Source organism: Gopherus evgoodei, chromosome 10 (assembly GCF_007399415.2).
Source record: "Gopherus evgoodei ecotype Sinaloan lineage chromosome 10, rGopEvg1_v1.p, whole genome shotgun sequence".
In the NCBI taxonomy this organism is placed as follows: Eukaryota; Metazoa; Chordata; order Testudines; family Testudinidae; genus Gopherus; species Gopherus evgoodei.
In genome coordinates, this window is record NC_044331.1 from 26,791,161 (window position 1) to 26,816,487 (window position 25,327).

The following is a 25,327-nucleotide window of genomic DNA, read 5'->3' on the forward strand; positions in this document are numbered from 1 at the left end:
GGGTGCCTCCCCCAGCCATGCTGGTGAGCCTCTGGGCGGGTGGCGGCTGCACTCTGGCTAGCAGGACTCCCTGCGCTGCAGACATGCCCTGGGCAGTGGAATGCATGCCCTGGCTAGTGGGGGTGGGGGAGCAGGAGAGACAGAAGGGGGCGGCCAGGGCTTCCTTCAGCCAGGGCGCTCACCACTCGACCCCTCCTGCCGCGCCACCTGTTGGGAGGGCTCTGCGCTGCTCTGCCATGCAGGTGAATTGAAAGTTGTCGGTCAGCGGGGAGGGAAGGACATGGGCTGCCAGGCTTGCTGCAGACCTGGCACTGGCTGGGGCAGACGGAGCGCGCAGCCCACTCCCAGCAGGGCACAGCCGCTCCCCTCCTCCTCCCCTTACAGTGGTGCACTGAAAGTTGTCAGTGAAACAAACAAAACCCAGGCAGGTACAGTATTTAAATTATTTTTCTCTCTTGTTTTTGCCATGTAAAGCTGAATCTGCGCATGTTAAATGCACATAAGATGTGACAGACCTGTAGTGGAATTTGGTTTACTCCTATCTCTTGATGTATCTGAACTACATAAAAACATTAATAGATGTGTTTGTATAGCACCAGATATATGTATTGCTTTGCAAACACAGTCTGAATACTCTATTTGTAAACAGGTACATATCCATGAGATAGAGTCTTGGACAATTTGGTGAAGTTGTTTAGGGAATGAGGTTCTTTAAAACGTCTTTAAACACTGACATTCATTTTAAAAATACTGTATCTAAAAAAGTTAAGAGAAACCCCCAGAACTTGGTGTATAATTTATTAGTAAATGCATTCAACAATGTAATGCTTTAACAGTTGCTCCTGAGGGACATGGAGTCAGTGGTGACTCTGAGGCTGCCTGCACCCAACCCTGACACAGCACAAGGGCTGGACCTACCCCAGAAATACCCCAGAGCCCTGCCCCACTCACCAGGTGCACCAAGATAGCAAGCAAGAGGGACAGTCTCTTGCATGCATGCCCAGCCTTGGCCCTGATCCAAGTGTGGAGCAAGCCGGCTCAGCCCGGCAGAATCCAAGTGTGGAGGGGCTTAGTGTGAGGGGATCGAGCTGTGGGGTGAGAGGGTTCTGTGTGGGGCAATCTGGGTGCGGGTGGCTTGGGGGGGGTCTGGATGCAGGGGGGATCTGGATACATAGGGGCTCAGTGTGGGGTACTGGGTGCAGGGGGACTGGGAATCTGTAAGTGGTCCAAGTTAAGATGTTTAAGGATCAACGGGGGGGTATGGGGAGGGACTCAGCCATGGTAATCTGGGCTTGGGGGGGCTCAGCAGGGTTTCTGGGTGCTCGGGGTATGGGGGTCTGGGTGCAGGGGGTTGGTTGGAGGTGATCCAGTTGCAGGGAGGGTGGTACTCATCAGTGTTTGGGGTTTGAGTTTGGAGGCTCAGCAGGGGGTGGTCTCATGAGGCAGGGGTTGGGGTCTGGATGGATGGAGGTGGGGCAGTTCTGGGGGTGGAATGGATCTGGATGCAGGGGGTGAGGCTCAGCGGGGTAGGCTTTGGGTGCAGGAGGCTAGTTGGGGGATTTCTAGGTGCAGGGGGTGAGGCTTGGTGAGGGAGTCTGGGTATGGTAGGGTCTAGATGCACCGGGGTTGGGTACATGTGGGAGTAGCAGTGAGCTCTTCCCCCACAGCTGAGGAGCAATGGGGGCAGGAAGCGGTGGGGGAAGATGAGGAGCTTCCTGCAGCTGAGGGAGGTTTATGGGAGTGGCTCTGGCCCTTGCTGCTCTTTGCAAAGGAAGAGGATGTCCTATCCACCCCCGCTCCCAGCCACTAGCAGCTGAGCCTGGCAGGGCATCCCCAACCTTCTCCCCCGCCCCCATCCCCACTTTAGTGATTTACCTCTGCGCTGGCTGCTTCAGGCACCCAAAACGACGCACCCACATTTTTCTGCAGGGAACCAAAAAAATTTATGGGGTACATTAATTTTGTGCACACATAGTAGTGCAGAATTTCCCTACAAGTAAACAGTTCAGTCAATGGCTTTCTAATAGTAAGAGACATTAAGTGCAAGGATTTATTTTTACTGCTGGGTTGCAAAATTAAAAGGACAAAGATGAGTTGTTTTTTCAGACCAAGGCATATTTTTGGAAACTAATTACAAGTAAAAGGCAGGCATTTAGTGTCTTGAACAGTGTATTGTAATTTAGAGCAGAGCTCTTGATGCTGATGTTGCTGTGACTACTACCAGTTTTCTTACAGGTAGTTGAGATCTGCTAGGGGCTCTTTGTACTATGTTCTGCACAGACATAAGAGATAGTCACTCCCCTGAAGATCTTACAGTCTAAATAGGGAAACAGACAAAGGGTTGGAAAAAGGAAGTATTATCTCCTATTTTACACATAGGGAACTGAGGCACAGACTTGCTTCAAGTCGTGTAGAAAACATGTGGCAGAGTTGGGAATTAGACTCAGGTTTTTTGAGTCCCATTCCAAATATCTTTCCTCTATTTGTTTAGTATTAGAATTGTTGTTCTTGGATTCTATAGTATCTCTTGTTTTGTCTGTTTAAAATTTGGACCCAAGAAAATGGGTGAGGGATCAAGTCTTTCAAATCCAGATTGAAGGGATAAAAACAAAACACCTTCTGTGGGCTTTATTTCCTGTGAAATTGGTTTAAGTGATGGGGCAGTAAAACAACGCTCCCAGAATAACAGAAGAACTTGGCTAGTCAGAATCTGTACATTTTAATTCCCTTTTCCCCCTATGAATATAGTCAACCAGTGTTCTTGCTCATGTATTGTTTTATAAGGTTGCAATGCACAATCGGTCCTAGTTAATCTGCATTAGTTTGTATCAATTAACTTGGTTTCCAGGAAGATTCCAGGGATAACTGGTTCTGTAGTGTGTATAAATTGTCCCGCTATTAATCTCAGGCTTTAAAATTGCAAGTTAAAAGCAGTTTGCAGACAATTCAGATTACTAAATCTTGCTGCTATTATCAAGGGTAAGACACTCTTGCTGCATTAGTTAGACTTCAAGGATTATTGATTGGGAAGCTTCTTGCAGTTCCTGATGCCTGTCACAAGAAGACTGTGCTGAGTTAAGATGGAGTATATGATGAGATAAAGACTTGGTTAAAAAAGTGATTACAACTAGGGACCTGCAAATCACTGACCTCTATAGGGTTCCTCTGGTTTATCGCTAATCCCCTTGCACTTGGCATTTTCCTATGTTGCTGTTCATCATTCATAGCTGAGTGAGTAATTTGGCGTGGAATAAACAAGAGGAGGGTGCAGCAAGTCCAGCAGCTGCGCTTGTTGGCACTGGATATTTAAACATCTACAGTGTAGCCAGCAGCGTGCTTGGCACAAATGTTAGCCAATAACACTTAAACAAATTGTTGTGAAGAGAATAGGAAGGCATTCATATTTGGTGCTTTCTTCAGACTGTTGTGTTAGATCTTTCTCATTTCCGTTCTATACGTTTGGGCAGAAATATTGAAATGAGATTTAAGAAAATTCTACTTTTGATGATGTATGATGTTTTATATGGCCTAAAAAGCATAAAAGAGAAACAGATTGTTGATGTGAAATAGATGAAGATATTAAATCAGGAGTTGTGAAATTCTCTAGTAGGGGACAAGGACTAAATTATCAATGAGAGGTGAAGAGCTAATCCTTCACGATGAGGTGGTGAGCAATTTTTTCATATACCGTAATTATAGTAGTGTCTCACTCAGAAGTCTGTTGATTCTAAGATGATGGTAGCACACCATCGCTCTAGGACAAACATTAGGGTCAGAGATGTCTTCATCTTGTAATCAAAATGAAGCCTATTACACTAGGATGAGCAAGAGTTGGAGTTTTAGGTCTCCATAAAAAATTTTTATGAGTAGAAACAGAGGACCTCTATTGGAAACAGCAAGGTAGGCATGCCATAAAGTTTATGATACAGCCATACACTTTATTTCTGTTGTTGTTTTAATATGGAAAGAAATATTTAATATTACAGAACAATAACAAAATGTACTGCAGTTTATTATTTTGCAAGTCGTATGTCTGCAGTATGTATAGAGAGTTACCTGCCAGCATTGGTACAATTTACAATTCATTCATTAATAGGGTAGACAGTAATATGAGAAAATTACTTGAACATTGTTAATTCTGTTGGTGAATAAACATGTAATGTATTAAGTTCTATTACTAGAAATTTAAAAAAACCCACTAAAACAGTAATTAATATGATTCCCAACAGTAAACTACTCATATCAACTCAACTTAAGACACTTTTCAGCATTTCGGGAGGTAGACACTAATTATGAATTTCTTTAAGCATTTAAAATGTTATCAAGATTTTCTTTCCGGTTAGATATAGATGAATTAGACTCTTCTGTTTGTTTATAATTTGGCAAGTAGCTCCTGTCATCATAACTGTCAGATCTACAGGTATACTGTTATGTGAAACGCTTTCAAATGCCATTGATTTCATGAAATTAATTGATATAAGTTTAAGTAAAAAAAAAAAAAAATGCCAGGCCTTTTAAAAAAAATTGGATTTTTCTCTCGAATATATTCTAGATGTTTTATTATAAATCAAATTTAATGCTGGATATGGGTTGACATGTTAAAATAAATAAATATAGAAAATGAACAATGAAAAGGTCATTAGGAATGTAAAAACATGTCTCAGAATTCGCTGAAAGAATTTTCTCTGTACGGGTAGTGTAGTCACATTATGACAAATAAATAGAGCAGCTGCCAGCTGTGGTCACTACACCATTTACATTAGATGATGAACATTGTTTTGCTTTAAAAATGCTGGCGCTTGCTAGGCTGCCAGCCAAATAAATACTTGGGGGATATGTAAAAATATCTGTAAGCTCAAAAGGTTTAATTCTGCCAAAATTAAAGTAATTTGCTGTACAATTAAGTTCTGTTATCCTCTCATATGCTAAGTGTTACTTTGAATCAATGGGAAAGGAGTGCTTGGCTTCAGACAAACTTTTATAGCAGATTCTCTGAAGTAATTCACAACTGAGTTAGTGTGGTGAACAGTTTTAGACTAACTTTCACTTTGTGTCCTGTTGTCTTTATAGTCCTTTTCTCTGTTAAAATCTACATAGGCAGCATGAGGAATTTTTTGTATTTAATTTCTTGTACAGTATTTGAGAGGTATATTATGTTGCAATCATATGTCTAATTATTTGCTATGCCCAAATGTCAGTTAATAACACTTCAGGTGTTAACTAAAATCTTAATAATGCCAGAATTAGTCCAACATATGCCAGTGTTCGCTCACTTGTGAAATGCCAATGGTTTAAATTGTCTAGTGAGAATTTTATACTTCGTTTCGTTTCTGCAAATAAGACTTTTCTGGTCCAAGAGCACATATGCTTGTGATTGCTAGATCTTTGTGAAATTTTCATTCTGAAACCATATGAAGCTCACTTCATTTGGACTTTTGTTGCAAATACAAAACTCATCCCCTTGTAAGTAACCCGGGGTAGACTGAAGGTTTTGATACAAAACCAACTCAATGGTTTTGCTTTGTCTTTTGGGTTAATTCACACATGGAACTTGAAGCAAAACTATGGGATGTGAACCCCACAGGGATTATAACTGAAGAGAGTTGTAACAGTGCTGGAATGTAGGTACAAGCATGGCCAATATACCTCTGTTATGGGTAAGGATACAATTCTGTTACGGAGGTCACAGATTCTGTGACTTTCCAGGACCTCTGAGACTTTTTTCAGGATGGGGCAGTGTTGGAGCAGCTGTTAGCCCCAGGGCGGCCAGTGCAGCCGCCCAAGGGTTGAAGCAGCGGCTGGAGTTAGGTCAGCCCCCCTAAGGCTGGAGCAGAGGCTGGTAGTCAGTGCTAGGGCTGCCGGAGCAGACGTCCTGCAGCAGCTGGCTGGTGGTCAGCCCCAAGGCTGGAGCAGCTGGCTGGCCTCAGAGCTTCTGGAGCAGTGGTCCCTGGACCAGTGGTGGTCAGCCCCTACCGCAGTAGCAGAGCTGGAGCAGCTGCCGGAGGTCAGCCCTGGCAGCGTTTTGATTGTTAGGTCCGCCCCGCGCCCCCCTCCCCCCCCCGGCTTTTACTTCTAGTAAAAGTCAGGAGCAGGTTGCAGACTTCCATGAATTTTTGTTTATTGCCGCAACCTCTTCCTGACTTTTACTAAAAATACCCGTGACAGAATCTTAACTTCAGTTATGAGACATAGCCCTCTTAAGTGCAGGGCTTGCTCAAGACAAGCAATAATGAAGAGAGGTCAGCTGACAAGGTGTCATATGATTGCCTGCTGGAGTCTGTGAGCAGTGTATGTGGGAATATTTAGTCTTGAATAAATGTTACACAGGGAGTTATACTGATGTGATATAATTATATTGGTATAGTTATGCTGGTAAATTACCCCATGTAGAAAAACCCTTAACAATGGAATGCTCCTGGTTTATTCTGGAGAAGATAAAGGTTGAGATAAGATTTTGAAGGAAGTTACTTTGTGGAGGTATCCAGTGAAGGCTATTCAGAAGGTAAATGTATCCTCTCCCCTCGCAGCTTGCTGAAAACTAGGAAAGCTTTGAGGTACTCTTGTCCTGTCTTGGATCATTTTGTGATGATAAGCAAGCCCTGAAGAAAGGGCCTTGGCCTGAACTATAGTTTGGACTTCATTTTATCTTTCTGGCTTGTATATCTGACAACTGGTTTACAATAATTGATATTCATGCAATTCATGCAAATGAAAACTGGAAGTCAGTGCAGATTCTGCCATTAAATTAAATGAAATATGGATTGAGCTGGAACATAGTGTAAAACACAGGAAATTATACAAGAAAAAGGAAGGGCAGAGAAGGGAGGGATGTGATAGGTTACAAAGCATGAATGTAATTTAGAATTGTAGCCAATTAGTTCATTTTAACATCTATTTATCATTGTATTATGTGATGTTATGGTCAACTCATGAAATAATAAATAAAAGACTACAGAATGCTGTATATAAGGCTTTAATTGCTATTTTTTTAAACGTAAGAAAAATATAACACTAGAGAAGTGGTTAGCCGTGGAAAGCTAGCTGAAGGAAATGGGCTTTGTAACACACAGGAAGAAAGGAGGCTTAAAGGAAGTATTTGGTGAGGAGGAAGAGAACACAATGTAGGGGAACAAAGAAAAGAAATAGGGAATGTCTGTTAAAGAAAAAACAAAATTAGAGGGGAAAACTTGAGGAAAATCTATATTGCCACACAGGAAGACATGAAGGGAGTAGTGTGAAGGGGAAAGAAGGAAAATAAAATTAGATTCCACTTTATTGTGTATGGTTTAAAGATAAAATATTTCAAAATGCCCCAAAATGTTTAATTTTATTAGTGGGTGTCTAACAATTCCTGCTATGATTCAAGTTCCAAATGAATGTTCATTGGGAAAATAGAAATTATAAACTCCTATCTACCTATGAAATTGTACAAGGCTACCTGAAACCTCCTCTGTGGCAGTGCAGTACGACCACAAATGTAATCAAGTGTACAGTCCCTGCTGCAAATGAGACAGGGCATTCCTGGCTAGGGATCTTGGGTTCTAGGAATTCACTTCTTCTTGGTTCTCCAGATCCCAGAGTTGTTGACTTTTAGGATATGCTGCAAGATTCCCTTGTCGTCTCCCCCCCCCCCCCCCCCCGATTTTTCTTTGAGGAGTTATGGAGTGGATAATAGAAAATTTATTTTGGGATTGGGATGATTTTCTGAAGAAGATTCTTGGAATGTCTTTTAGATGCATAATAACTCTCTGACTAATCTCTCTTAATTGTATACAACCATAGAAAGAGGTCAGTGCAATATCTAAATTGCCCCCTCTCAGTCCATTTGATCTTTATGGGATATGAATTTTTTAACCTAATTTGGAGAATTTAAATGCTGACATCAACTAGCAGTGGCAACGTCTAATACACTAGGCACAGGCAACTTTAATTCTGGCATTTCCTAACTTTTGAGTACTTGACTTGGCAACTGTAAAGTACATAATTTTTGTGTGTGGTTTTAAGTTGTGTAATCTAAATTGCATGTTCTCCCACTCTTTCTTCTGAATCTGTAAAACGTAGCAGTGTGTGTGCAGAGGAGTGCCTACCTTTTTCAGCAGATGTTCTTAAAATACAAAATCGTATAAACCACCTTTAGGGATTTCCCTCCTCTCAGCTTAGACGGCATGGAGTGTGTGTAGTGGTGAGGTAGGGGTGGGGATTGTGTATATCTTTGAGAATTCCATGAAGCAAGCTCTCCAGATATGTAAATCCACTGCATTTCGAAAGTGTATTTTTAAAGTTGTGATAATTTTGATTCAGAGCTTCCAAGATTTTCAACAGACCCCTTTTCAGATAGAATTGATCAAATAATTACTTTTTATATATTGTAATAGGAATTACTCAGCTCCTCACATGTGAGAGACAGTGTGTTTTTGAGCAATGTGACCATAACTCTTTTAGTCATATCACTTAACATTGTGATATAATTGCATTTTAGCTCTACTCATGTCACAATTTAGAATTCCAATATTTTTAATAAGTTGAGTTGAATTCCCGATAATCTCATACGGCTCTCTGAGTGATTAGTGCAAAATAAATTATTCACTAATCTAACCAAAACAAAGGAAGCACATAATCTGATATATTGCAGTTACTTATTTTACAGTATGTGCAACTAGCAAGTTGTCATTTGAAAATCTGGCAGTCTCATGGGACAAACTCCTGCATTACTCCTGGGGGAATTCTGCACCTAAATATTCTATGCCAAAAAAAATAATTCTGTGCACAATATTTTAAAATTCAGCATATTTTATTTGTCAAAGTAACACTATATAACCAAGCCAGCTTCAATTATTTTCATAATTTATTTCAAAATACCTGTCAGCAACTATGCCTGTAACAGTACAGACAACAATTTTTTCCCCAGCAGTAGAGAGTTAAAGAAATTCCTATGACAGCCCAGTTCCTGTTTCTCTGCCCCCTCCCCTCCAGAGCCCCACTGGGGAGGGGGCAGACACCTGCGTTGTCTCCCCACTGGGGAGGGGGGCAGACACCTGCAACCTCTCTCCTCGCCTCAGCCCAGACACCCGCACCTCTTCCTGCCAGAGCCCAGCTGTGGGGCATCCCCCTAGCCCAAACAACCCACATCCCTTAGTCCCCAGAGCCCAGGGATCCAGAGGGAGATAGAGCCTGATGCTGGGTCCCAGGCTTGTATGGAGTTTCCTGCATGTTACCTCCTTCCTTCAAGGTATGCTGGAAATTGCAGGTGCCCAGAACCTTCCAGTTCCTCCTCCACACCCCAACCCCCTGAGCAGTATCTTCTATTTACAAGCTGCGGAGCTGGACTTTGCCGGGTCCAGTGGGCCCAAGTGGCAACCAACAGCTCTGCAGTGCCAGTTCTGCAGAGAGAAAGGAAGTTCTGCACAGAACATTAATTCTGTGCAAATTCTGCGTTGTGCAGAGGTGCAGAATTCCCCCAGGCTTACTGGTTTTCCTGGGTCCTGCCACATCTGCCAAATCCATCTTGTCATTCTGGATTATTCCATTTCTAAAACAGAGAACTTGTCATATAAACTTGACTAGAGTTTCCACTTTCGTGTCCATGCTCGTGGTCATAATAATCAGTTCTGTTCTTGAGTAGATGCAGCTGTATATTCTACTTAATGTGTATGCTCCCAGAGCACCAGAGCTGGAGAATTTTGCCTAGCAGTACCCATAGAGGGGCAGCCCTTGTGCCTCATGGCCATAGCTCCTCCCCTGGCTATATAAGGCAGCACCATCCTTACCCCACTAAGTTTCTTCTTACTCTTTGTTGCTGGACTCTCAGCTCTCTGTGGTCTTAACCTCACAATCTCTCACTATTTTAGTGTATTTTTCTAGTTTTATTTAGTTAGGTTCAGGGAAGTGTATGCCAAGGCATTCCCTTTGCCTGGCCCTTACCAACCAGGACTCTTGTCACCAGTGCCTCCTTGATAGGTTGGGGAGTTACTGGGGTTACTGGAGGTTTAGGGCCTGGGGTCGGAGCTGGCAACTCCATTGCATATCAGTGTCCTGCAGCTTTGGACCACCCACAATGTCTGTCAGGCTTTCCTAGATCACATCAAGGGTTCAGTAGTTCACATGCTTTCTGACAAAACTGTAGCCATGTATTGTGAACAGGCAATGAGGAGTATGATCCAGTGTGCTCTGCCAAGAGGTGATCAGGTTGTGGCAGTTCTGCATTGATGAGAGTATCACTCCAATAACCAATCACTTGCATGGGATCCAGGATCATCTCCCAGGCCATCTCAGCAGGAATTTTTCCTGGGACCATAAGTGATGTCTGAAGCATGGTGTTTTGTGAGTTATCTTTGCAGCCTGGGACGTCTTGATGATCAACCTGGATGCTACAAGGGACAACAGGAAATGCTATCTATTCTGCTCTCGGGGGGGCCTCAGTCCAGGCTTCTAACTGATGCCTTCCTCTTCAGATGGAAATTGGCTTTCCTGTTGTTTTTTCCTCTTAACTTGATCATTCCACAAGTCATCCTCAAACTGGAAGTGAATCGGACCAATCTCATCCTCATTGCCCTGACATGGCTGAGGTGGTGTTGATTTTCTGACCTTCTGATGCTGTTGATTCAGCCTCCTATATCCCTTACTCTCCATCCTGATCTGCTCACGTAGAATCACGATCGCAGTTTGTGTCCCTGCGTCTCATGGTGTGGCTGTTCCATGATTGAAAGAGGAGGAGGAGCGATGTTTGGCGAATGTTCGACAGATCCTACTTAGTAGTAGAAAGCCCTCTACCAGGATGACCTCTTCGGCAAAGTGGAAGCATTTTTGAGTGTGATTATTGGTCTGCTGAGTTCAGCCAATGCTGGCTAGTATCCAAGACATCTTGGAGTACTTTCTGATTCTTTGGTTGTCGGGCCTTACGCTTAGCCCATTGAGGGTGCATCTAGTGGTGATCTCAGTCTTCCATCCACCCATTCATGGAAGATTGGTATTTTCCAATGCCATGGGTAGCAAGATCCTTGAAAGGTATCCTTAGTTCTCCATCTGTCGATGTGGGAGCCAGTTCCCTTGTGCAACCTTAATATAGTCTTAGTAGCTTTCATGGGACCTTTGTTTGAGCCTGTGGTATCCTGCCCCATTCTTTTCTTATGTCAAAAAAATGCATTCCTTGTGGCAATAACATTAGAGAGACGAGTGTGAGAGTTGCAGGCCTTGATCGCAGAGCCTCTTGTGTACAGTTCTCCAGAGACAGTAACATTGCAGCTGCACCCAAAATTTTTGTTTCAAGTAATCTCTCAGTTTCATTTAAACCAGCTGTATATTTGCCTGTGGTTTTTCTTGAGCTGCCCTCATTTCCAGAGGAGCAGGGTCTTCCACGCATTGGACATGAGGCGATGTCTGGCCTTTTATCTGTACAAGACTAAACCCTTTTCGGCTTTGCCTCTTCTGTTTGTGTCATGACGGGACAGGCAATCTCCTCACTGATAATCTCTAAATAAGTAACTTTTTGCCTCCAGATTGCATATGAAACAGCATCAGCTACACCCCCTCTACAGGCGTGAGCTTATTCTTTGAGAGTACAAGCTATGTCAATAGTATTCTTAAGTGACATCTCAATATTGGATATTTGCAGGGCTGTCACATGGTCATTGATACATACAATTACAATCTATTACACCATTACTGCAGCATCCAGAGCAGATGTAAACTTTGGGAAGGCAGTTCTTCACCCCTTGTTTAAAGAGATTCTGAGCCCCACCTCCTGCAGGTATTGCTTGTGAATCACCTAAGTGGAATACATGGCTGAATCTACTTGAAGAAGAAGAAAGTTATTTACCGTAACTGGCTCTTCCAGCTGTGATGCTGATGTGTATTCCCCAACCACCCTTTGTGCACCTTCTGCATTTGAGTCTAGTCTCTGAGTGTCCGGTGCGAAGAAAATGAGGAGGTTGGAGCTGCGCTGCCTTATATAGCTAGGGGAGTGTTTATGGCCACAAGGTGTGAGTGCTGCCCTACTGTGGGTACTGTGAGGTAAAATTCTCCAGCTCCAGTGCTCTGGCTGCATGAATACCTCAGTGGAATACACACAATTTCTCAAAGAACCACAGTTACAGTAGGTAACCATTTCATTTCTCTGACAAGTATGCCCCTCAAAATGTTACTGGCATGCTTCTCTATCTTCCTAAACCTTTAGAGACTCTGGGTGACTAACAGGGCTCTTTTTTAGAGTACCATCTACTGCTGGGGACTTCACTTTTGAACATTATGCAGTGTGTTTTAAATATTATTAACTGCATCAGTGATCTCTGGTATGTATGAGACACCATGTCTATGTTTTCCTTGTTTGTTAATGAAATGAGTGGTCTATCACAAACTTGAAATTATCAAGACATTTCAAATACCTTGCTCACTTCTGCGGTGGCAGTTGGCTTGCTGTAAATATTGTTTACCTGCTGCGTCCTCAGGTCTTGGGAGCTGCTGGAAGTGGTGCGGGCTGAGGGGCGTACTGGCTGCCACTTTCAGCAGCTCCCGTTGGCCTGGAGCAACAAACCGCGGCCAGTGGGAGCCGTGATTGATCGTACCTGTGGACGAGGCAGGTAAACAAACCGGCCTGGCCCGCCAGGGCCTTTCCCTGCACAAGTGGCGTTCCAAGTTTGGGGAACACTGGTATGTTCTATACAATAATTAGATTTAACTAAACTAGCAACAAATATGTGCTCCTGGATCGCTATATTGGTTTAATATGGAGCCACAGACAGTCCTCTTAGACATTCCAGCCTATATTACTATCCAGACAAACTGGTGATAATAGGTTATTAATACCAAAAATCACCAGACATTAGGTTCTTCCAGCCTCGAGGGGCCAGTCATTTACACAGGTCAGTGAATGCTTGGAACCTTACATCAAGGACAATGCTGTAGCCAATACTTTAGTAAACTAACTAAAGATTTATTAGCAGAATTCAAGTATGTATTCCAAAATGAATAGCGGGGATGTTAAATCTGTTATGTTGCCCAAATAGTTTTTGGGGCCTTAGTCCTTTCATTCAAAATTTCCCCTGTCAGAATTCACCAGTTCAGAGATGGGGTAACAAAGAGGTATCTGGGGCCTTTGTTCTCGCTTTTTATATCTTGACCATTTTTGCTGAAAAAATGCTTGCTGTGTTATGGGGTCAAGCCGTTCCATGGTGGATGTACTTTGCCATCAGTTCTTCATATGAACTGCAAATTTTTGCTTGAATCTTTTGCATATGTGCTGTTTGAGGTGTCTTTGGGAATGACATGCAGTGGCTCTTGTTTACAGTTCCTTTGTTATTCCCGAAGAGCTAACCTGAGGGCATTTCTCAGACTCACAACATGCTTGAGTTACAAACCTATAGCAAAATTTCATAATTCCACATGTCACTATACGCATTATAACCAGATAATAATACTCAGCAGATTAGAAATTTTCCAACGATACCTCACAAGGTATGCTTTGTACAAGATTTATCACAATTTTGTAGAAGTGGTGACCCATATTAGTGTAGATGATCACCTTCCCCTTTATATATCATCACGGGGCATACCTGGAGATGGTGACATGAAACCGTCTGGAACAATATTTTATAGGCTTCCAATTTTCTGTGTGTAACTGGAGTAGCTCCCCACCTGGACCAGCTGGCATCTGCTGAAGTGACTGGAGACTTGGGAGCATAAAATGCCAGCACTGGGGATGTGGCCAGTAAAGTCTTTATACCCTCTAAAGCATGCTCCAAGTACTTTATCCCAAAGCTGTTCAGTCTGTTTTAAGTATTTCATAAAAGGTTTGGCCTTTTAAAGGACTGATTTGGTATGACCTGCTCCAAATTTTTATCATACTGAGGAATCACATCAGTTCTGATGAATTTCTAGGTGATGGCATTTCAACTATAATTTTCACTTTTCTGAATCATTTCTCGGAACAAATCTATATGGTGTGGTGAAATTTTCTGTCCCCCGTAGGGTGGGATACTATGGGCCCGCCATGCCTTTATACTGAATCTATAAAATGTTCATTTTACTTGTGTCTAACAATTCCTACTTTTTACATAAACCATCTATATATGATGATTTTTCCAGTCTTTGTAATTTTCTGTTGCACAAATATTTGTTTTAAAGCCTGCCTGGAATACTGCATACTTTAGTCAAAGTTGTTTATCATTTAGTGTATGAGTCTCATTTTCTGGAAGGAAAATGCTGAGTCTGGTTAACGTGAGCAGTATGATTCATGCTACTTCAAATAATTTTGCATGCTAGGTATTTTATTTGTTTGGTGCCTGATAGTTGTTAGAGGCAAATTGCTTCTGCAGAAAAATGTTCACTTTTTTCTGTCTCTCTCTTTTTTTTTAACAGCAATGCTCCCATTTCACAAGCAAATTATAATAGAATATTTGTAGTAACCAATATGTTAATAATCATGCAGAGATGATGATCTAGGGGGAGTTAGACATTTTTCTATTTTAAGTAGTAATTTGTATAAAATGAACAAGATGAACTATTGCTTAGCAGGCAAAAATTTAAACTAGTAAAGAATTGGCATTTAAAATTGATAAATATCTAAAGCTAATAGTATTCATTGCGTATTATCTAGTTCATCACACACTTTTTTATTTAATGTTTACTATTTCTGAATGAATCAAGAGTGCTGCAATTCAGCATTAGTCGTTGTTGAGCAAAGTGCAACTTTAAAATTTGTGTTTTTCTGATTTATACTAAAAGATAATACAAAATACATGCATTTTTTGTGGGGGAGGTTTCTTTCATTAGTTGATAAATAAGCATAGACATATTCAAATGCTTCAAATGTTGTGAGCTTTTAATATTGGGGTATCCTTGGTTTATTAATCATTGTCTTCAGATTAGGGTTTGAATGGTGTGTTTGGATATTTTTTTAGTCCAATACTATGGTTTGTCACACTTGGGACAGGTATCTAGTTAATGTTTTGTATGGTCAGTGATTGTCTTTCTGACTCTTTCCACACTTTGGCAGAGATTGACTTTTTAACCGTCTTTGATGTTGAGGCAACACTCAGGAGACTGTTCCTACTCAATGTTAATGTTATTTGTCAAACATCTGAGATTTAACTGAGAACCGCAAAGCCAAATTTTAAGGGTGGATACTGTAAATACTTGACTTCAGTGGAATATTCCTGGTGACAAGCACTATCTCTTTTGGTGTTTCCAGGATTGGGACTTCAATTTGTAAAGCTGGTATTAGCAAGTAGTAGATTTTTAAAAAGAATCACATCAATCCCACGTGCTTGATAAATCTGAGAATACAATGAACACAGAAAGATTAGAACATATCAGTACATAATTGTGTGAGGGATATTGCAGCCTCTGGCTTCTTTTTGAAACTGCCTGAGCTTAAATTTAAAACATATGAGCACAACGTCTTCACCTTCCATTCCCTCCCTCCCTCCTCTCACTTTTTTCCCACTCTCATCTAATCCTTCACTCATTCTCTATTCCTTTTCCACTTTCCCTCCTTGTTTATTCCATACCCCACTTTCATTATTGGTTCCTCTTTGCCATTTGCTTTCCCTCTCCATCCCACACTACGCCTCCCTCACTTCCACTGTGTGGATGTGAATAAGATGGAAATGTAGGGGAGGGGGATAGAGCAGGGAGAAGCTCTTTCCCTGGACAGCATGAGCAAACAGAATCAGGGAGCCTTGGAAAACCATCATCTGCCACCCCGACCATAAGCATTGGCAGGGGACAGAAAGATGAAGCTCTTGGAAGTCTCCCACAGGTCCCTCGTACTGAAATAATCAGGGTAAGGGGTGGGACCCTGGATTGTCTCCTCCCGCTAAGCCAGCAGCACTGGAAATGACTGTAGTAAATGGAGCTCTGGAGCACTTTCCCACTCCTTTATGGTATTGCCTGGGAAGTGGCTGTTCTTATAGGGAGCCATGGAGCATCGTTCTCACTGTTGACCGTTGCTACCAGTAGTGGCCAGAATAAGGGTGGAGCACTGTAATACCTTCCCACACCTCACACCCTCCAATCCCAACCAGCAACAGACTCAGGCAGCTGTTCTGCATGATGAGCACAGCCCTGTGTGTGGTGCCTGCAAGCCAAGAGACAGCCTTACAAAAGTATGGCTAAGTGGGGAAAGTCTGGTTCTTGCCTTGAATGAGTAGGTTAATTGAGCTTTTTATATGGTTAGTTTTCTCCTGAGATGAAGGTTTTAAAGGATGAGTGAGCATATGTGGGTTTCCAGGGTTCATTAGATCAATCATAGATTACGAAATTATGTGTTTCTGTTACATTTTAATTTGTTAGCAAAAGAAGTTATTGCCTGCATTGTGGTTTAGGGGTGGAAGGGTGTGAAGTGTCCTAAATAGCTCTGAACTTTTGCTTCATTGGGAACTAAATCAGAGTTGCAGTGAACCATCAAATGCCAATTTCCTGAAAGCCTAAACTAAGCTGCTGCTTTACATTTTTCTTTCCTCAGCACCCCATTCCTTTATTAGTACATGGAAGAACCTATTTAAAAGAAAAAAATCCACACTAATTGTCACTTAAATGGTTTATTAAATTAGTTAGTGCTTGTTACAGAAGTAGGCTACGTATGACACTGAGTGTTCTGGTTAAACTTGGAACTCATGTTGCTGCACTACAAAATACCAGAGAAGGGATGTGTGCTTCCACCTGCACTCCTTTTTTGTTTATGGTGTTGTGGCATTTGTTTCAAATGTCAATATACCCTAGTAGCTCTATTGATTCTTCCCACCAAATGATTGATTATATGAGATGCCGTTATTAAAGGTGGCAACAGTTACATGAAATTAGAGTAACCTGTTGTGAATTACTTGCTTTTAGTTTCTGTATTTCACAAATTTGAATTTTTATACACCTCTGCATGCGCTTGTCCTCCCTTCCCTAGGCATCTGAATGTGAGCTTCATTTTGTGCTTAAGAACTGGAGGGTTAAGGTCTTCAGAATTTCCTTTATTATGATTATTCTGCTGCCAGCACTTTCTCCTTAATTTTTCCCATTTTTTTCTGTTTTCATCTGTTGTTAAACCACCTTGTCTCCATTTGGGACAGTAGGATGAGCTCCTCTAAGATTGTGGACTGCTTTTTGTTCTGTGATTCAACTAGCAGGGCCATACTAATCATGTTAATACCACAACTCAAATGTTTTACCTCTTCAATTGTGAGTTCCAAATATTTTGGTAATGAGTCTGGACATCCAGATTTATATGTCAGCTTCCTGCATGCCATCAATTTACTACACTGTGTCATTCTGATATCAGTTTTCCAAATAGTACTGCCAGCATTAGAAATGTTGATTTTGCTTATAAACAGATTGATAACTATAACAATGTACAAAATTATCCCTGATCTGTACTATGGTACGTTGTACTATAGTTGTTGCATCCGACGAAGTGGGTATTCAACCATGAAAGCTCATGCTTCAATACGTCCGTTAGTTTATACGGTGCCACAGGACTCTTTGCTGCTTTTACAGATCCAGACTAACACGGCTACCCCTCTGAGACTGAGTGACATTTAACCATATAAAAAAAAATATGAATAAGCCCACTTTTAACTTGGCAACTTGCTTTCTGTAGATTGCACAGGGCTTCAGGTTTTGTTTTAATGTTGTGCTGGCAAATATTTTTAATGTAAAATGTCTAGCCAGTTCAAAAATGGGTTTATTTCAAACCGTTTTTTTTCTTTTGCTTTGTAGGAAAAACATCAGATAGGGGTCCATTTCCACTATATGGCAGAGACCCAGGACTACCAGGTTGTCAGGTAAGTGTGGTGATCATTGAAAAGAAGTTGAATTATCTTCATTCAGTAATTAGTTGAATTCACTTGAACATTTCAGGCTAATACACTTCTTCCCGATATAACGTGACCCGATATAACAGGAATTGGCATATAATGCCGTAAAGCAGCACTCCGGGGGCGTGAGGCTGGGCACTGTGGCGGATCAAAGCAAGTTTGATATAATGCGGTTTCACCTGTAACGCGGTAAGATTTTTTGGCTCCCAAGGACAGCGTTATATCAGGGTAGAGGTGTAGTTCTTACCTAAGACAGAAATGAATGTAAAGGTCTAATAACATTGGCTTGAATTGTACTTTGTGAGAGCTAGTGCTGTCCAACTGCCTCACAAACCTTTTGTGTGTATGTTTGAGATGAGTTTAGTGCTTGTGAAAGGGGAACTGTTTCCACAGATCTGGAGACTCAAGTCCTTTATTTAACAAAAGAATGGATCTCTCTCTCTCTCTCTCTCTCTCTCTCTCTCTCTCACACACACACTCACACTCACACACACAAAAGCAACTTGCTTCACCCAATATACTCCATCCCTTTCCTAGATGGGATCATCTTGGACTGAGTCCTTTCAATTCTTGGCCTCCTTGCCAGCTGGTGTGATTGTTCACTGGGATTAGACTAAAGTAACCAGATTTATTTCATATAGGCCACCAAACCATGAACTTCTTAACTACTGACCTAGACTGGATTTGAATAGTAACCTGGAGGACTAAGTTCCTATATAAAAACCCCATCCCTTGAGCCTTTGGTTGCCCCCTCTCCTTCCTCCCGTGCCTTTGTGTATTCTTCTGCCAATGTGCTTTCATCCTGACCTGAAACTACTCACGTTTTCCAGTTTTGGACCAAGTTTTTCAAAAGTGGCTAGTGATTTTTGGGTGCTATGTTTGGGAGATCTCCAACTTTAGATTTCAGAAAATGCTGATCGTTTACTACCTGAAAATTAGGACCCTTTAAGGTCTTTCCAGGTGTGAACCCAGAAGCAGAGATACTCAAAATCGCTTGTCTGAAAATCTCAGCCATCTTTTTTCTTAAGCAGACAACTAGTCAGGCCAAATTGTCAGTGAGAGTAGAATGTGCACTGAGTCCACCAGATTAATTTTCATTTGTGACTCAAGCTATAATTTGAATTCAGTTTTCTAGAAGTGAAATGCTAGTAGTGTATATACACCTCTGCACTGATATAACATGAATTCAGATATAACATGGTAAAGCAGTGCTCCAGGGCAGGGGGGGCGGGGCTGCGCACTCCAGTGGGTCAAAGTAAGTTCGATATAACACGGTTTCACCTATAACACAGAAAGATTTTTTGGCTCCCGAGGACAGCATTATATTGAGGTAGAAGTGTAATACGCTGCACTAGCAAACTCTTCTATTTCTTCTGTTTAATGTTAATGCTCCTGAGGCAGATAATATTCTCAGATTTCTAAATTTTTTCACCAACATAATCCTGTGTTATATCTTATAATAAATGGTTTTAGTGTCAATATGTTCATCTTAGATTTAAAAAAAAAAATCCAGGTGTAGCTCATAGCCAGAACAATGTAAAGAACAAAATGTGTTAGTCCTTTTCTTAAAAGGAACGTGGTCTGCAAATGTTTGCGTTTTTTAAACTACACCTTGACAGTACTCCTGTGTTTATGGTGAAAACCAAATGTTATTTTGCCAAAATTGTTAAATAACTAGTGTATTACGTGTCTAGTGCTAGGAGAGAACTTCATTTGTGATTATTTATTTTCAGTGGGGAAAATATATTCTTATTTCCAGTAAACGTTCTAGTCACTTTGAACTAGTGTTTTCAGGAATGTCTAACCTTGGAAAAACTTAGCTCTTGGGTTTGACACTTGTCCAAGTCTCCAAACAGTAGTTTGTAAGGCGTGAAAAGGCAGCACCATGTGGCAGTACTGATTTTAGCACTGCTTCTCCTATTAAGTAAGGGTCATCGTGATTCCTCTACTCCTCCTCTTCTCTGCAACACAGATGTTGCAAACAAAGACCCATTTTTGTATCTGTACCGCAAAGCTCTTATTAATATTCAGTCTCCCAAAGAGTGGCAATACCTCTTTAAATGCAAGTTATGGACTTTGTATGATTGCTAGTCTAGACAATGGTAGATTGTATTAGCGTTAGTGGTGTTCAAACAAGTCAGTACGTGCAATATTTAAATATAATAATTTAAGTTTGACATTATTTTGGAAGCAGGCTAATTTACTAATTTACTGATTACTTTCATTAGCGCTAATTTTTTATATTGCAGAACAGGTTTACAATCAAATTACATAAAACTGTTCTCTTCTGAGTCGGAAGAGGTTAACTTGGCTTGTAGTTTCGCTTCAAAGAAATTGGTTTTGTATGCCCACTTTTTAGTGACACCAGTTCTCCATTTTATTTTAATTTCTGTTGATTAAACTATTTTGAAGCCAAAAGCTTCTTTATTGTAATCTTTTTTTATTTTGTTTTGTTAAAAGATTTTCCTGGGATTTCCCAATCTCATCTCCCTCCATCCCCATTTTAGAAGCTGTAAATAAAAGGGAAAAATAGCTTTTAGTAGATTAGGTTCCTCTGTCTTAGTTTTGATCCCAGTTGTGTTTTCTTGAAAGGTTTTTATTTTGTTTTCCCTCTACAAATACAAGATTTCTTAATGTTTACAAGGGGCTTAGAATTACGATACTAAAAAATCTGTTGATTTAATTATTTTCAGTGAACTTCTGTGACAGACTACAACTTGTGCTTTAACTTAAATGTCTCTCTTCAAGATACATGGTACAATATTTCATGTTATAATTGATCAGCTTGCTGATTTAGATGTGGTGCTTTGTGACATGGATCTCTGAAGGGATCTGTTGGTAACTCAACATTGTGGGAAGTGATGTGGAAATGTGACGGGATTTTTATTTGACTTATTAGTTGAATTGGGACCTCAATGAGAATTTTCTAGCAAAAATATTAATGTGAAATGTGTAAAATCTTTAGTACCATTTTCAGGAGTGCCTCAGTTCCATTCTCAAAATAGACTTACGCACTTAAGTTCCTAAGTCTTAGTGAAAGTCAGTGAAACTTATGTCACTTAGGCTCTTTTGAAAATTTTACTGTAAATCTTCAAAGGCATGTTTCATTTATCTTCATAAAACTTTTAATGCAGTAAACTATGTATGCTGAATGTTTAAAGCCATAGAGAACTATTAAGAAACAATTATAAATATATTGAAATTACTCAATAGGGAGCTTGAGTTTTCAAAGTTACTTTTAGCAAAAAGTTTTTAGGATGCTTTTCTGCTGCATCTTTGAGTACTAAGCTTGGGTCCAGTTACTCTGTTTTTTTAGCCCAGTCCTACAAAAACACTTGTAAGTAACTTTATTTATATGAGGAGTTGTTTCATCTCAGTGGCTCCATTGACGTGTAAAATATTTACCTACGTATATGTTTGCAGTATCAAGCCCTTCATTTTTATCCTATAGCATAAAGAATGCCAGTACTTAACAATGCCCTGTAGGCAGTTTTCCTGAATTATAGTGCAGCCTGCTATAGTTTCCAATTTATCACAAAAACTATTTTCGCAAACCAAACAAGCTTTGTGTGTGGCTTCTGGTATTTTACCCCATAGCAAATTGGTTTGTCCAAGTGTTCAGTGACCTGATTCTGCTTCCCTCCTTTTGGCTTCAATGTATGTTCCCTCCCTCCCTCTGGATCCTTGGTATGTCCTGCACCTTCCTGTCTCCTACAGCCAGGGCCGGTGCAAGGATATTTTGTGCCCTAGGCGAAACTTCCATCTTGCGCCCCCTCCCCCCAAAAAAATCACATACATTATACACAATACACGGTCACACAGTAACGTGTTATAATTTAGAATTGATGTTTCCGCGCTTTAAGTTTAGCAAATGTAGAAACAAGTTCCTCCAAGTCAATGCTGTGAGCAATGTCATGTTCTAGTGACAAGGTAGATAGCCCAACAAGTCTTTGTTGCAACATTGATGTTCGCATTTATGTTTTTATCAACTTGAGCTTCCAGAAGCTTCACTCACCACTGGCCACAGAAACTGGGAGAGCCAAGAGGATGCGAAGAGCAATAACTGTGTTAGGGACACTATCTGTCAGCTGGGGGTCAGGGCTGTGGGGAGGATGGGGACAGGGGGTTACCAGCTCAGAGAGACTGGGCTCGGAGCTGGGGGTCAGGGCTGTGGGTGGGATGGGGTGAGGGGGTTTCCAGCTCAGAGGGACTAGGCTCGGAGCTGGGGGTCCGGGCTGTGGGGAGGATGGGGTGAGGGGGTTTCCAGCTCAGCGGGCCTGGGCTCGGAGCTGGGGGTCAGGGCTGTGGGGGGGATGAGGTCAGGGGGGTGCCTGGGGGCACTGGGGCAGCTCAGCTCTGCAGGCTGCTGTTCTCTCCAGCCATCCAGGCACAAGGGGAGCAGCAGCAGGGATCAGCCAAGGACCAAGAGGGCAGGAGCACAGGCACCTGAGGCCAAGCTGTGGGGAAGCACTTGCTTACCTTGCCCAACGCATGAGCATCGGGGTCCTCTTTCTTCCTCCACTCCACCAGACCACGGCTGAGGCTCCTTTCTTCTCCATGCCCCTCGCTGGGGCTGGCGTGGAGACTGAGCCAGGAGGCAGCCCCTGCTTTCCTCCAGAAGCCCTGGTGTCGTGCTGCCCTCACAGGGCTCCTGCCACGTGCCCTAAGCAGAGCTGTGCAGCTCTGCCCAGCCACCGGCGCCCCCATCGGCAATGAGAAAAATGGCATAGGCTGGACCCCCTGCTCTGGGAGGGAGAGGGATTCTGAGCCTCTGCCTGCAGCCCAGGGATTCCCCTGGGTCAGCGCGCCGCGGGCAGCCCGAACCTCTGGGCTGCTGCGGCGGTGCCCTGACCCAGGGGGGGCCCTGGGCTGCTGGCTGCCGGCTACCGTGGCTGCGCCCTGACCCGGGGGGGCCCTGGGCTGCCGGCGGCCGCTGCTGCCGGCAGCTCAGACTCCCTCTCTGTCCCAGCAGCAGCGGCTGCTCAATCATTTTAAAAAAATTTGAGGGCACCGCTTTTTGGCGCCCCCAAATCTTGGTGCCCTAGGCAACCGCCTAGTCCACCTAAATGGTTGCACCAGCCCTGCTTACAGCTTCTCTTCTTTGAAAAATGCAAAACCTCAAGGAGACATCTAGTAAGATGATCAAATTGAGCCGTCACCAAACCAGTGACTGTCATTGTTTTTTAGAAGAAATCTAGAAATTGTGATCTACTAATAGAATAAAGTGCTATGCTAGGCCACTTTATAAAAACACCATATTTTGGTTTCCCTTTAAATTGGGTTTATGTTTGTGTTTTTCTGTGTGGAATCACACTATCAATTTAAGGGTTTTTTTAATTGTGAACCTTAAAGAGTGCTTTATTTTGAAATGAGTTCTTGTTAATAAGAGAAAGTGCCTGTTTTCATCAAGTTTATCTATGATAAGACTGAAACTACATGTTCTGTTAGTGAAATGAGCAGAGATTACGTTTTACATTTTGAATTGTGAATGCATGGTGGATTTTAACTAGGGTCATGCAAGTATCTGGAGGTCAGTGCACATATATTTAACCATTCAGATTTTGGTTTTTATAATAAGCTATCAAATCTGCATTATCTTTAAAATGCACCCTAGGTAAATAGGGAGGGCATAAACAATGTAACTGTATGTTAAGGCTCACAGCTATGGTTGGATTAATTCTTAATTATATAGTAACGTTTTGTACATATAGGAAAATAATATATTAAATGCTCAACTTCAGTAAATCCAGACAATCGAAGGAATAATGGAACATAGTGTGGGATTTTTTGAAGTGTAGGAGTATATCCCTTTTATTCTGTATTGAATGCTATCCAGACTTTGAATTATTACCAAGATGTAAGAAAGTAGTTTTAAAAAACAAACAAACCTAAAGTATAATAAATAGTAGACAAGATCTGAGCAGAATGAAGAGAAAAAATCAGCAATATTTCAGTTTAAAATGTAACATGTTTATGAACAGTTCAGTTATCTTGATATACTTAATTCTATAAATTGTACGTGCAGATGTGGACAAACATTCTAATTATTATAAAAGACACTAAGAGAATGAAATTGATAGCCATATAAATCTATGAAACAAGATTGTTGAAAGATACAATGACGTGGAAGCATCTACATGCTGTGATGCACTAATTACATTTTACTCAATCGGTGTAAAATATTGTATTGTAAAATATTTTATGCTGTAATGATAGATGGATTTTAACTTATTTGTGGCTGTTAGTATTTTGTAAGTATTGTGGCTATTGCTAATAATGATGTTTGTTCCAGAAACTCTGTTTTGGATCAATAAAAAGAAAAGAAGAAAAAATCAATAGCAAAAATAACAGTATTTCCAGTAATATGCTACACCAGTTTCACTTTAATGACCCATCAGTTATGCTATTGCCATGAAGCTACTGTGAGGTGACTCATTTAGCAGCGTACTATTACATCATTTGAACATGATGTAAGGCACATCAGGCATTATTAAATTAGCCAGAGTTTTACAATATGTCAGTAACATTTTATGCACATTAATAGCATAGTTAGTGTTACTTATGGGAATTTATCTCAAGCAAATATATTTAAGGTAGATTTTTCATAGTTGTTGTTCTTTCACACTTTTATTTTATTCCTATGGTGTAAATATTACTATACGGGGTTTGGGAATTTTTTTGTATAACAGGGATAGAATGTAAACCGCAAGGGAATACTAGATGCAGACACAGTGGCATGAGTGCTGCTTTGGAATATGTTTTACAGTTCATAAAATCACTTTAAATATGGCACTTATTTGGCTTGTCCCTTGAAGGAGAATTTAGCTGGCTTTTCATTCTCTGTAAAACTCAGATTGACCCTATGGATCATCTTCCAGCCTTGCTACATTTTAATATGCAAACATCCTCTTCATCTGGATCCCAGTCATAAGGAGGTTGAAGTGTAAGCTCATGGTTCATTCAGGCTGGAGGATATTATAATTAAATAGAAAATAGAACATAAGCACAAGTTATTGGAGCCTGTCCACTCAGATTTTTCTTCTGTTCTCTATAGGAAATTCGTGGCCTCGCCGCTAACCAGGTCAGCACAATTCACTTCAGAATTTAATATGAGATTGTAAAAGGTTACATCTCATTGTCTAAAACTTTGATCAGAGCATTGAGAGTAAAATCCAGATATTGCATTATCCAGTTGCATTGACTATGTTGTAAATGTCCCACAAAACAAACAAGTCACTTTTATTTTGTGCCACAGCTTTTAAAAAGTGAGTAAAAAGTAAAGAGAGTATAAGAAAAATAGAAGTTATCGTATATACTCATTCATAAGCCAAATTTTTTTTAGTGAAAAAGAGAAGCACCAGAGAAGGGGATCAGCTTATGAACAGGTATAGAGAGGGAGAGGTGAGATCACAGCCTCTCCCAGGAACAGAGGGAGCAAGGAGAGGCAGCACAGCCAGCAGAGACCAAAGGGAAGAGGCGGGGCCAGAGTCTCTGTGCTTCTCGCCACGCTGCTCTCCCCACAGCCTCTG

The 25,327-nt window shown here is 41.3% G+C and overlaps 1 protein-coding gene across 1 annotated transcript in view; it reads left to right on the top strand.

Moving 5' to 3' along the window:
• Nucleotides 1-25,327, top strand: part of TCF12 (transcription factor 12) — a 325,844-nt gene that overhangs the window by 207,863 nt on the left and 92,654 nt on the right. Inside the window, 2 exon segments of the mRNA XM_030578588.1 lie at nucleotides 17,701-17,765; nucleotides 24,853-24,879. Of these exon segments, the coding sequence (XP_030434448.1) occupies nucleotides 17,701-17,765; nucleotides 24,853-24,879 (92 nt within the window).